Source organism: Manis javanica, chromosome 13 (genome assembly GCF_040802235.1).
Source record: "Manis javanica isolate MJ-LG chromosome 13, MJ_LKY, whole genome shotgun sequence".
Taxonomy (NCBI): domain Eukaryota; kingdom Metazoa; phylum Chordata; class Mammalia; order Pholidota; family Manidae; genus Manis; species Manis javanica.
In genome coordinates this window covers 19,533,225-19,545,890 of record NC_133168.1, presented here as the reverse complement: position 1 = coordinate 19,545,890, position 12,666 = coordinate 19,533,225, and the positions used below count along the sequence as shown (strand labels likewise).

The 12,666-nt window shown below is 38.2% G+C and overlaps 1 protein-coding gene across 1 annotated transcript in view; it reads left to right on the top strand.

Moving 5' to 3' along the window:
• The window catches only part of LOC140845876 (centrosomal protein of 162 kDa-like), a 90,418-nt gene that overhangs the window by 8,518 nt on the left and 69,234 nt on the right, over positions 1–12,666 (top strand). The window contains 2 exon segments of the mRNA XM_073221022.1: positions 4,687–4,801; positions 6,938–7,084. Of these exon segments, the coding sequence (XP_073077123.1) occupies positions 7,082–7,084 (3 nt within the window). The 5' untranslated portion in view covers positions 4,687–4,801; positions 6,938–7,081.

The window sequence follows — 12,666 nt, the reverse complement described above, 5'->3', positions numbered from 1 at the left end:
CAAAATGCAAAGGGGGTGGAGCATGGATCCGAGAGGGACTGACCCTCCAACCCCAGGGTCAGCCGGAAAGCACTCAGCTCAGAGGGAATCAGCACCTGGGCGCTCACTAGCCTCAGTGTTGTTGGAGGACATCTGGGTCCTACTTCTGATCACCAAGTGACGACAACCTCGAAAATAAAGCAGCCAGTTATTTTACCAGAAAAATGGGTTTATTTAGGAATAGCAATTTAGGTATGCAATTCGGGACATGCAAACTGTGGCAAAACGATAGGCAAGCCCAGAGATCAAAGGAGAGGAATGTTACTTTATAGAGAACAGTGGAAGCCGGGAGGGGCCGCTGTGAATGAAAGTCGTTGGGAGGAAAGCCAGAGCTCAGGGTGGTGGTTTCCCGTTGGCTGAGTTGTAGACGTTTCTCACTGGATGGGCTGTTGCTGGGCCTGGAGAAAACCTTCCTGCCTCCTGCTGGGGGAGTAAAGTAGGCTTTTCCTGTTGGAAAGTGTAAGGTAAGCGTCATCCTAGGCTTTGCAGTTGAGGGGTTGGCAGGGTGTGAGAGCTCCCACTTTGGGCTGCCCAGGTCCATTGTAAATGAGATTTCCTTTGTCCAGTGTCACAGGTTTAGCACCAAACCCTGTAACTCTGCCTCCAGGATATATCTATCAACCCCCTAGGCCTCTCCCTTTTCACTGTTACCATCCTAGTCCAGGACAGTCTTCTCACCTGGGCTACTGCAGCTGTTCCCAAGCATTGCTTTACCACACTGCAGCCAGCATGATTGTTCTGCAAATCAGACTGTTCCTCCTCTATGTAAAACACTGTTGGCTTCCCATTACGTAGAACAGAACCCAAACTCTTGCCTGTGGTTATAAAGCCCAGGGTGATTTTGCTCATGTCTACCTTACTCACCTTATACTACTCTCCTCCCTTATCCACTTACACTGCAGTGGCCTTTTTTCTCCCCCAGGGATGCCAAGCCCATTTCACATTAGGACCTTTGCACTAGCAGTTCCCTTTGCCAATAATGCTGTTCCCCAATTTTTTCGCTGGCTGTCAAAGATCTCATTTTAAATAACACTACTTGAAGATTTCATCTTAAGAGAGCTTATCCAGTAAAAAAGTGACCACCAAGGCACTTCTTAGTGGACCACATATTTAATGCTCTGTGTGGCATTTAGCATGATTCATTATTTTACTTGTGTAGGTCTGGTTTCTGCCTCTCCTAAGAATGTATGGTCTGTGATGTGATGGCTATATGTTCATTGCTATACCTGCCATACTGAATAGATGCTTAATAAATATTTGCTGAATGAATAAATAAGAGGATTGTACTACATCCTAGGGACTTATATACATGGAGAGGCCTTGCAGGACATTCAGGAGAGACATTTTAGACTGTTACGCTAACATTCTTGTTCATAAAGGGCGTTGATAGTAGAAAGAACCTCAGTTTCATTATCTAATGGGAAAAATAGTACTTACTTTGTAGGATTGTTGTCAGGATTTAAAAGAACATTCACCAATTGCCAGGATGTAGCAGATATTCAGGGTATGAGTACCACTTCCTATTTGAAAATTGAGTTTTTTAATGTAAAAAATGGGCACATTTTGAAAATTAGGTCTACAGGAAATATTTTCATTGTAAAAGAAAGCAGTTACAGACCGATTTTTTTTCCCACCCTCATTTACAACCCCTTCAACATTCTCTCCCTCTACCTCCCTCCCTTCCTTTCATATACAGCCTCAACTCATGGAAGCTCTTACCTCATGTTAGAGATTTGTATAAGGCCATGTCTCATTTTTTACAGTGAAAACCATGATTTTAGAGTCAACGCTAACTTCTTTAGTCATTTTGATAAACTATTGTTCAAACTCTTTGTTCAAGATAGGTTTACATATCTTGGCTTATAAGGAGATTGGTGAGACCAGCCTTTTTTTTCTACAGATTTATTGAGATATCATATGCCATATAATTCACCCATTGGAAGTGTACCATTCACTGGTTCTCTAGTATATTCACAGAGTTATACAGTCATCAACCCAAACACTTTCACAACATCTCATCATTCCAAAAAGAAACCTTGTGCTCATTAACAGTTACCCTTTTCTCTAGCCTTCGGCACCACTAATCTGTCTCTGAATATATGTTTTTTATGGATATTTCATAGAAGTGGATTTATACAGTATGGAGTCTTTTGTGATCAGCTTCTTCCCCGTAACGTTTTCAGGGTTCATCCATGTTGTAGCATCTATCAGTACTTCCGTTTTATAGCAAAACCATATTCCATATGGATTTATCACATTCTGTTTAGCCACATACCAGTTGATGGACATGTGAGTTATTTCCACTTTTTGGCAATTATGAATAATGCTATGAACCATCGTGTACATGTTTTTGTGTGGACTATGTTTTTGTTCCTCTTGTTTATATATTTAGTAGTAGAAACAGTGGGTCATATGGTAACTCTATGTTTAATCTTTTGAGGAACTGCCAGATGTTCTCTAAAGTAGCTGTGCCATTTTATGTCCTGACAGTGGTGTATCAGTAGAGAAGCGTTCCGGTTTCTCCTTATCTTTGCCAGCACTGTTGTTGTCTGGCGACGAGCTTTTTGTTTTGATTGTTTTTAATGATAGAAATCTGGAAAGCAGAAGATTGTTGAAGGTGAGAATACCAACTATGTGGTAGGTGGTGGGTGTTCTCCTTTTCTTTTTCTGATCTTTGCCACGGCCTTGCAAGGTCAGTGGTACTATGACTATAACTGATGTATAAACTAAAAAAAGGGGTAACTTATCCCTAAACAACAGAGCTAGCATATTTTAAAGTCTGAAAATCTGCCTGGCCCCTAAAGCCTACACTCCTTCTTCCACACTTTTATGAGGCCATGGGGTTTAGAAGGAATAGACTGAGTCTCAGGCAGATTGTCTGCATTTGGTAAACAGTGAAATGTAGGGAGGAGAGAGAAGTGGCACATTTCAAAGTGATAGTGAGTTTAGAGACTGATTGGAAAGTGATGCAACTAAAATTCAGATGGTATAAAGAATATTTTTCCTTCTTCCTACTTCCTTCCTGGTTGTCAGGGAAGACAATCAGTTCTTTGTTTAATATTTAAAAACTGATATTCTTACAAGTCATTGAGGTAGAATTGTTTGGTTGGCAGGGGGAAGTGTGGAAGTTTATAAGGTCACCCCAGAACACAGGGTAGTGGAAGACAGGCAGGTTTTAGTCAGAGAGGCTTCAGTTTGAATCCCAGCTCTGTAACACTCACAGTAGAAACTTGGGCTTCAGGATTGCTTAAGATTACTTAAGGGGTGACATAACCTAGGTATATATCCTAAAAGAGCAGGCATGAAATAAATGTTGGTTTCTGCACCAGACAAAATGTGTAGAATGAGAATAGAAAGGACCAAGAGTCGATCCTAGTCGAACACTAGGGAAGTCTAGTGTTAAAGAGCCAGGATCTCCTAAAAGGGATGAGTGGGAAAGGTCACAGAGGTCAAGTCTGACCTGGAGGACGTGATGCTGTGAAGCCAAGGTAAAGACTTTCAAGCAGCAGGAGTTGGTCACCAGTGTCAAATTCTGTGATGTGATCAGGATGACTGGCAGGGATCCTTCATCTGTGGGTTGTAGGCGGTCTTTGGTCTCTGGAGGGCTGTTTTGAGTGGGAACCAGATTTTAAGGGGTTGAGTGGTGAACTCACAAAGTTGGCATATAAAGAAGTGATCAGTAGAGTAAAGGGGAGGTGGGGATGAGGAACTCTTCCTGGTTGTTCTGTTTTGTTTTTGCTTTGCTTTTTCTTTTTTTTAAAAGGTCGTGTAGACCCGAGTGCTCGTGCTTGCATTCCACGGTTGTGCCTGGTGCTCTGCTAGGTCTGGGGATGCAGTGGTGGGCAGGTTTATGATCTGAGGGGAGGCAGGAGGGGAAAGAGGAGGCGGGGGAGCTTCCGAGATGACACGGGATACCCAAGGGTGAGAAAACCAGGAGAGCTGGGAGTGACCCCTCGGCAGGTTCTGTTGGGAGAGGAGGAAAGAATTGCTCTTCTGTGACAGGAAGACAGTGTCTTGGTAGGGGAGTTCAGTGGCGGGGTGAGGGGAAGGATGGTAGTTTTTGACTGAAGGTCTTTATTTTCTCTGTGAAGACAAAGGCCAGAGTATTGGCTGCGAGCAAGGGAGGGTAGCTTGGTGTTAGAGCAGAGATTTAGAATTAGTAAAATTTGGAGCAGAAAAGAACAAATAAACGCTTATTAAAGCTTATTAATCATTGCGATGAATGCTCATTTCTCTGGTAAATGCCTAAAATTCAATTCTAACCAATCTTAGAATTCTGTGTTCTTCTAGACCAATGCTAGGTAATTTTGCTCAGTCATTATTTTTTCTTAGGTCTGAGAGAATGTCTAGAAGGGGACTGCATCCTTTTTTCTCCTTTCCTGATTAAGTTGCTTGGTCGCCTTGTCTTTATTTCATTGTTGTTGTAGCTGATTTTTTCTCCCTGGCTAGTTTACATGTTTAATTCTGGATATTAAATTAATGTTCAGAGATAAATGCTTGATTTTTAACCTGTTTTGGCCACATGTTTAGAAATACGAATTTATCCATTATTGCTGAGAGTACTGCTCATGTGTGTGGCAGCTGAATATTTTTAGTCATGAATCTGGGATTCTTGAATTTAAATTCAGTAACTTGTATCTGATTCAGCTTTCAGACGAATCTTTTGAAAAGTCAAACAAAACACCAAGACAACCCAAAAGAGAAGTGAAAATGAAAGATACAGTGCCATGGTGGATGAGTGAAGATGATTTTGAAGATGGTGGTAAATATTACTCATTTTTAATTTAAGATGATGTGACCACAAGGGGTCAGTCAAGACTTTAATTCTGGATTTGGTTACTTTGCTATAATATATAAAAAATAGTAATACTTAGAGCATGAATTTTTGAGGTATGAATTGATTTTCTTTATTACTTATTACATAATTGAGAAATACTTCTGCATATTCACTTACTTTACATTGAAATAATTTATATTTTCTCAAATTATGATGACCAGTACATTTACTTATTATATTTAATGGTAAATTAATTTAAGGTGATTTAATAAAATATGATGACAATATATTAATTAGTCATCACATTGAAAAGGTTTTAACAAATCTATAGACTTTGATATCACAATCTGTTACTTATAATAGTAAAAAATAGTTTATTGCTTTAATGGTAATAAAACTAATTATTGAGTCTGTCTGTACTTGTGTACAGCTTTCCCAGAACCATTCCTGGTCACATGTTTACAAATGCGAGATGACTCTGGGATGTTTCTTCAGTATGCCTGCTATACGGGATACTGCTGGGTCTGTAAGGAACCCAGGCCACTTCTGTTAAGTGCCGACCTTCACGCTCTTTGTGGATCATGAAGCACCATTTTATAAACTGATAGGATTTTTGTATCTCTTCTTTAGGGGAATATTTACCATGGCTTTGTTTTTTCCACATAAAATTGAGCCCAGATTCCTTAATGTGATGATTAGTGCTCTAGGTAGTCTGATTAGAACCCTCCTTTTCTGGCCCCATGTGCTCCAGCCACACTCAGTTATCCCTCATTTCCTGGAAATGCCATTGGCTCCATGCCTCTGTGCATTAGCTCATGCTTTCTTGCCACTAGAATTCCTTTCCTCTCATCCTTCCTATCCAGTAAAGCTTGGCATTACCTCTTTTTTGCACTCCTTCCCTAATTCTTCTAGCTTCCTTTGTAACATAGCTGTTTTCTCCTTTGTTTTGGTGTCCAAACACCACACAAACACCTACATATTGTGTTGATAGTCTTAGCCTGTAAGGTTACCACTGAGGTTAGGAGCTTTGTGAGGGCAGGAAACACATCTTTTTCTTGTATCCCTTGACTCTGAACAGTAAATAAAAATGTGTTTGATACATGAATGTTAGAGTGAATTTGATAGTCACTTTTCTGTTCTTCATAATACTATACAGTAAGGAATTGTCTTAATGAAAAATTCAGTGCATTTTTTTCATAAAACCCCAAACCATGCAACAGTGCTGAAGTTTGCATGTAAGGAATTCTTTTTTAGAATCTTTTCCCCCTTTGGTGCTTGAAAAGGATATTATATAATGAAGTACTATTGGAACTGTTGACAGTCAGAAGTAGATTTGATTAATAAGGAAGACAAAGAAGGATACTTAAGAAGCAAACTGACAGTATCCACTTGAACAAGGGAGAGGGTTTCTCGGCCCAAGGCCATAACCAGGTCCCTCAGTCAGCACAGATATTTATTGAGTTTATGTTATGTTTTGAGTACTAGACACTAGCACACAAAGCCAAGATATGATTCCTGACATCAAAAGTGTAGAACCTTCTGAGGGAGAAATAACTTTCTCAGTGTTTCAGTTTTCTATTGCTTTTAGAATAAAGAGCAAACCCCTACCTGGCCTAGAGGACAAGAATGATCTGACCATCAACTCCCGCTCGGGGCTTATTTCCTCCAGATGCGCCCTTACTCTCTGCATCCAGCCTCCCTGGCCTTTTTGCACACACCCTCAGATGTGTTCTGTGGACCCTTTGTACCTTCTCTTCCTTCTGGAATTGTCTCTGTTTTCCAGTTCACCTAGTGACATCCTTCTCTTCATATAAGGCTGAAGATACTCTTAGGTGGCATGGTATACTGTTTTAAATACTTGTGCTTCAAAATAATTGTTAAAATTTATCATCTCACTATGCAAATTTTTGAAATAGTCTGTCTAATAAGATCTACTGCTAGCAAGTAGAACTGAATTTTTCTTTTGTGAATTTTAGGTCTGATGGATACTTATTTAGTAAACCAAGATTTATTTTGTAGCTACTGTCCACAAAATTAGTATAACAGTATTACTGAGTTGATATAGTACTGAAAAAAATTTCCTAAACATAAATATCTAATGATATTAACTCTCCTCCCTAGGACTGCTTGGAACAAATGTAAGCTATTTGAAAACAAAGCAGACCACTCAGCCTATTACGGAAACAGAGGAGCCCTCTGCCAGACGGGTTCAAGTTCTTAAGAGCAGTGGAACGTCTGTCTTAAGTATTGACAGTTTAGAAACAAATGGTAAGAAATGTAAAGGATATGAGCTGACAGGCTAATTACTGTGCTTATAATCAGAATTTTTACAAAAATTAATTCATAACACTCTTGGAGCTGCCTTTACTGACTGAACCATGAAACAGCTGTCATACCTTTAATTCTTTTAATAGCTTAGAATTACACATCTAGAAAAGCATTATAACCTTACATATTGATTATGAATATAAATCTGTTTGGTGGGTGAAAGATTAAAGTATGTTTTAATTTTTAAAAAATTTACTATAAATGTCAAAAAAGGCATTATAATTAATTTTTTTCAAAATTATGTACATTAATAAAATATATTTATGCTTCCCATTTAGAGATGGTAGTTTCTGAGCTCAATCACAGTATCCTCGGATTGGGGCTGGACACATTAGAAGAACAAGAAGAAAAAGAACAATTTTTTGCCAGGCTTGAGAAAGGCTTACCATCTTCCATTGATTATTCAAGATTAAATAAGGAATTAGATTCTAATGACTCCATACATTTTAAAGCTTTACGTAGGTCATGTAAATTCAACATAAACTAATCATTAAATGCTTTTCATGTGTATGTTTTTGGAAGGGTGGTATCTGCGTGGACTTAGTGGTAAACATTGTAACAGGCAAAGGTTAGATCTTATTTTTAAGTCTTTTCTCTGTTCATTATTTTGGTCAGGATATCACTGCTACATGAATGGCGTGTGTTGATTTGTATTTGAGAGCCCTCTTTGCCTCCAGATATCTGAAATTTCATGCCTGAGATACGGAGACTAACAGTACATTGCTGAAAAGATCCTACTAGGAAAGTAATTAGAAAGTGATTTTCCACAGAGAGGGTAAATAAGAAAGTCCAGGGAGCTGATATAGCTTCAGGGAGAAAAGGAACAGGAAAGAAGGGGAAGCAGGCAGGGTTGGTCTGTGTCCTCCCTTCGTCGATGGTTCACCCTGATGCTTAGCAGGAGGTGTCCGTGTATCCTGGAAATCCTACTGGTTGACTGAAGTGGTCCTCTGGTACGTACAGTAGACCTTTGACATTGTCACCGTTGTGACGCCTGGTATCTTAAATTTCCTCAGGTTCAGTTTTCAATTTAAGTTTTAAAATTACAGAAGGAAGTCAGATTACAACTTCACAAACACCAAGTGTTAATAAAGTAAGGAGCAGAGAATCATAACCTCTGGATGTGCAGTACCTGGCCCCCTCAGGCTGCGTAGGTGCTTGCCGACAGCGGATAAAGCAGTACAGTGACTGTCATGAACTAGCCGTGCGGGGACTGACATGTCTCCTCAGGGCACTACTGCCTCATTTTACCCTCCCTGCAAGCTGACAATTTAGCCTGCCAGTTCCGTGGATGCCGATTAGAGAGACAGGATTCCTGGGTCAGAAATGAAGGACTATTCCTCACAACAAAAGCAGTGCCCGCGTGTCATGGTTACTTCCCTCAGTTCCCCATGTCCCGCAAGGCCCTCGGAGGCAGCGCACCGCGCCATGATGGCTGTCTGCACGTGCAGTCGGCTGCTTCCCAGGAGAGGATCACTGAGCTGGCGGAACCTATTGCTCTTACAGTTAGTGGAGCCACGCCTTCTCTTTGGGCGATGCTGTTGCTGGCTTTGTCAGGTCTCTCTGCCAGCACAACCCGGAGAAACGCTCTGGGAAAGGAGCGCCTGTGCTTGGAGCTCACGGCACGCCCTGCCAAAGGCCACCCGAGGACCTGCGCGGATTGCCCCTCCCCACCGTGTCCGTGCAGATTAAGCACACAAGCTTGTTGGCCACAAGTTTTTGCCTCACCCTTTGTAATAGTTCTTAACTTTTTGTTATTTCTTAAAAATATTCTTACCCTCTGATATTTCTGCTCTAGAACAAGGTAGTCAGAGTGCTGCATAGCATTGAGTATGCAATGCTGTTTGCTGTTTTTATTATTGTAGTTTTATAGTTTCTTGTATCTGCTAATGATCTCACTAAAGATGAGGTTGATGGATTGGAGAAGGTAGAACTGATTCCTTGGTTTGAAAGAAAGCGGTAGGTGATTTGCTCAAGCTCCTTTGTCGCTTGTCTGAATATTTATTAGTTTAAGGCTCCTATTCAGCTTTCATTTCAGGATTAAATTGCTTATTGGCATGTAAATGTTGACCCTGGCATTTTTTTTCTGGCCTCCACGTAGACTTCACTGGTCTCATCACTTGTGGTCAATTCCTAATCTTCCCTGTAGAAAGAATATCTGGGCCCTGAGACATGTAAATGGATAGATTTAGGTAGAAAATTGTATATTTATGTTTGAAGTTAAGAAATAGTGACATTTTTTACCCTTTGTATTTGGCAGTTACAATTAGTCTTAGACTTTGAGAATCTTTTAGTTTCAAAGCATTATCCTTATAGCTCCTGAATTTTTAGCTTTACACAGAACACGAGTACTTGAGAAAAAATATATAATATTAGAGATTTTTTAAAACTAGCACAAAGGATTACATGGAGGTGTATTATTAACATGTAATACTAAATAAGTAAATATTTTTACAGTAATCAAGCTAATGCAGAATTTACTGAAGATAAATAGGAGAATGAATCAAAACATGAACAGCCACGTAATTTCACTGGTTTTAACATTTATAATATTTGAAAAGATAATATAGCTTTTAATAAAGACATTAATAAGAGAAAAATAGTTAAAAGGAAAATCGTATTATCTTGGGAAGAGCTCTGAACGAATAGAGTGAATTCCCTGTTACAATCTGAGCTACTAAGAAATTGTTGCAAGTGCCCTCCTGCATCGTTTGTTGGCAGTGAACAGTGGACCAGTGGGAAGACAGGAAAAAGGATTTTTGTGCGAAGATCGGGGCAAACCAAAGCATGGTTAGGAGAGGGGAGTGGGTATTTCTCTTAATATCTTTTGATATTTAATGTGCCTGTGTTTTTCAAATGATTTTCTTATAGATAGCATATAGCTGTGATTTGGTGTTTTATCCAATCTATTAACCTCTGACTTTTCATTGAAATGTTTATACCCTTTACAAAAATATATTCATTGGCAATGGTATTTACTGTTTGCCATTTGTTTTTTAGCTCTCCATCCTTTTTTTTTCTTGTTACTGTGTTTGTCCTGTATTCTATTGGATTATTTATAGCATTCCATTTTATCCCATTTTTTTGTCTTGTTAGTTATACCTGTTTGCTGTATTTTTTCTTAGTTGCCCCATGAGTCACAATATGTCTTTTTCTTATTAGTCTATATTATACTAGTTTATACAAGTCTGAACAGTAACACTCTCCAAACACTGCAGTTTTTGTTATACTGTATCTTAAAAACCCCAAATACATTATTACTTATTATTATTAATATTAATGCTTTTATATTATCACTTAATTCTTAAGGATGATAAAAAATTTATATAAAAATTTCTATTTATCTACATACTTACCATTCCCAGTGCTTTGTATTCCTTTGCACAGATTGGAATTTCCTTTTTTAACTTTTATTTTGAAATGAATCTTTTAAAATTTAGTTTTAAATTGAGGTATAATTAACATATTATTTTTCAGGTGTATGACATACTGATTTGACATATATATACATTGCAAAATGATTACCACAGCAAGTTGAGTTAATATTTGTCACCTTACATAATTACAAAAAAATAATTTGCTTTTCTTGTGATAATTTTAAGATCTGTTCACTTAGCAATTTTCATATAGTTGCTTTCTAGTATTAATTTTGAGTTTCTACCCAGTATTTTTTTTTCAGCATGAAGAACTTCCTGTCACAAATTTCTTGTAGTGCAAGTGTACTATCCGTCAATTCTCTGTTTTTGTCTGAAAATATATTTGCCTTTGTTTTTGAAAAATACTTTTGCCTGATATAAAATTTTAGGTAGAGTTTTTTTTTCTTTGAGCACTTTATTGATTTCATTTTATTATCTTCTGATAATAAAGAGAAGTTACTGGTAATCCCTGTTATTGTTATTTTGTATATATTGTGGGGTTTTTTTCTGTTTTCAAAATGTTTTGGCCATTAATTCTTCAGATATCATTTCTGTCCTCCTCCCCATCCCCTGACTCTAATTACAAATAGGTTAGAAAACTGAATTCTGTCCCACAAGTTACTCAGACTGTTTCCTTCTTAAAGCTTTTTGCCCCTCTGTGCTTCTGTTTTTATTGCTATGTGTTCAAGTTCACTAATCTTTTTTCTTCTTTTCTTTAATCTTCTGTTAATTCATCAAATGATTTTTCTTTCACTCTAGAACTTCCTTTTGGATTTTTTTCCCCAAATCTCTTTAGTCTCTTCCCTCATGGTTATTTTTTTTTCAAGTCCTCAGCATTGAGCATATTCTGCATGTGTTCCCAACATTTGTTCCAATATATTCCCAACATTTGTTCATTTCTGGGTCTCTTTCTATTGACTTCTAGTTATGGCCATTTTTTTCCACCTTATTGTAAGTCCAGTGATTTTTTTTTTAGTTGGGTATTGGATATGTAGATTTTTACATTGTTAATTGTCTGGATTTTGTTTTCTTCTTTAAAAGAGTGTTGAGTTTCGTTCTGACAGTTGATGCTGCCAGTTTAATCCTTTCAGCCTCTTATGTTTCCTCAGGGGAAGTCTAGAGTGACCTTTGACCTAGCTGAGTTTGGCACTACTGCTAAGGCACAGCCCCCCTGAGGTTTCTGCTGAATGCCCTTACTTCACAGTGAGGACTTATTCCACTCAAGATGGTTAAAGCCCCAGTCTTCTTACCCTGTGTGAACTCTGGGAATTGTCCAGCCTGAACCATCCCAGTTATTCTTTGCTGAAACTACACAAGAATGGATTAGTATTCAGCAAATACTCAAGGAGACTGCAGGCAGATTACTACAGCTCTGTTTCTACGTAGGTACTTCCTATCATTATCACTGCCCTGTAACTTCCAATTGCCTCAACTTTTCTGATCTCTTATCTCTGTCTGCTTAACACAAGACCATCTTGATCTCCACATTCCCTACTCAGCTTTCTAAAATGTATATACTTTCAAGTACTTTAGGGATCAACTCACTTGTTAATCTTTTCTTGGAAATCAAATTTTTGTGCTGCCAGTTGTCCAGTGTCTGAAAACTGTTGTTTCATACATTTTGTTCAGTTGACTCATTGTTTACAAAGTCCTTAAAATCCAACATGGTAGAGGAGAAAGTCCTCTAGTGTGCCTCCTACTTGAATCAAAATTTGCAACTAATTTCTAACAATGAAAAATGTTTTCAAAATGTATCATTTAGAGCTTTTAAATTGATTATTGTTTATTTGAATTTTAAAAACATTTTCCGTTTATGCAAATACTATTTTCAAAGTGCAGGGGTAGGGAATATAATAATAGAAATAGTACCTTGTATGTGTAACATCCACCTCCCGCAAAGATCGGAACACTACAAATATTCTCCTTTTCCAACCAATATGGGAGAGCCTGGGTATTAGCTCTGATATTTCTCAGTGGGGCACCACCTTCTCGGCTTGGTTTTATTCTTCCATTTTTGTATAAACTTAATTTGCTTTGGTATTTCTTTCTGGAATCTTTGATGTGCTATTTTCCTTCCCTTTATTTCTTGTTTTCTCCATCTCATTTCTA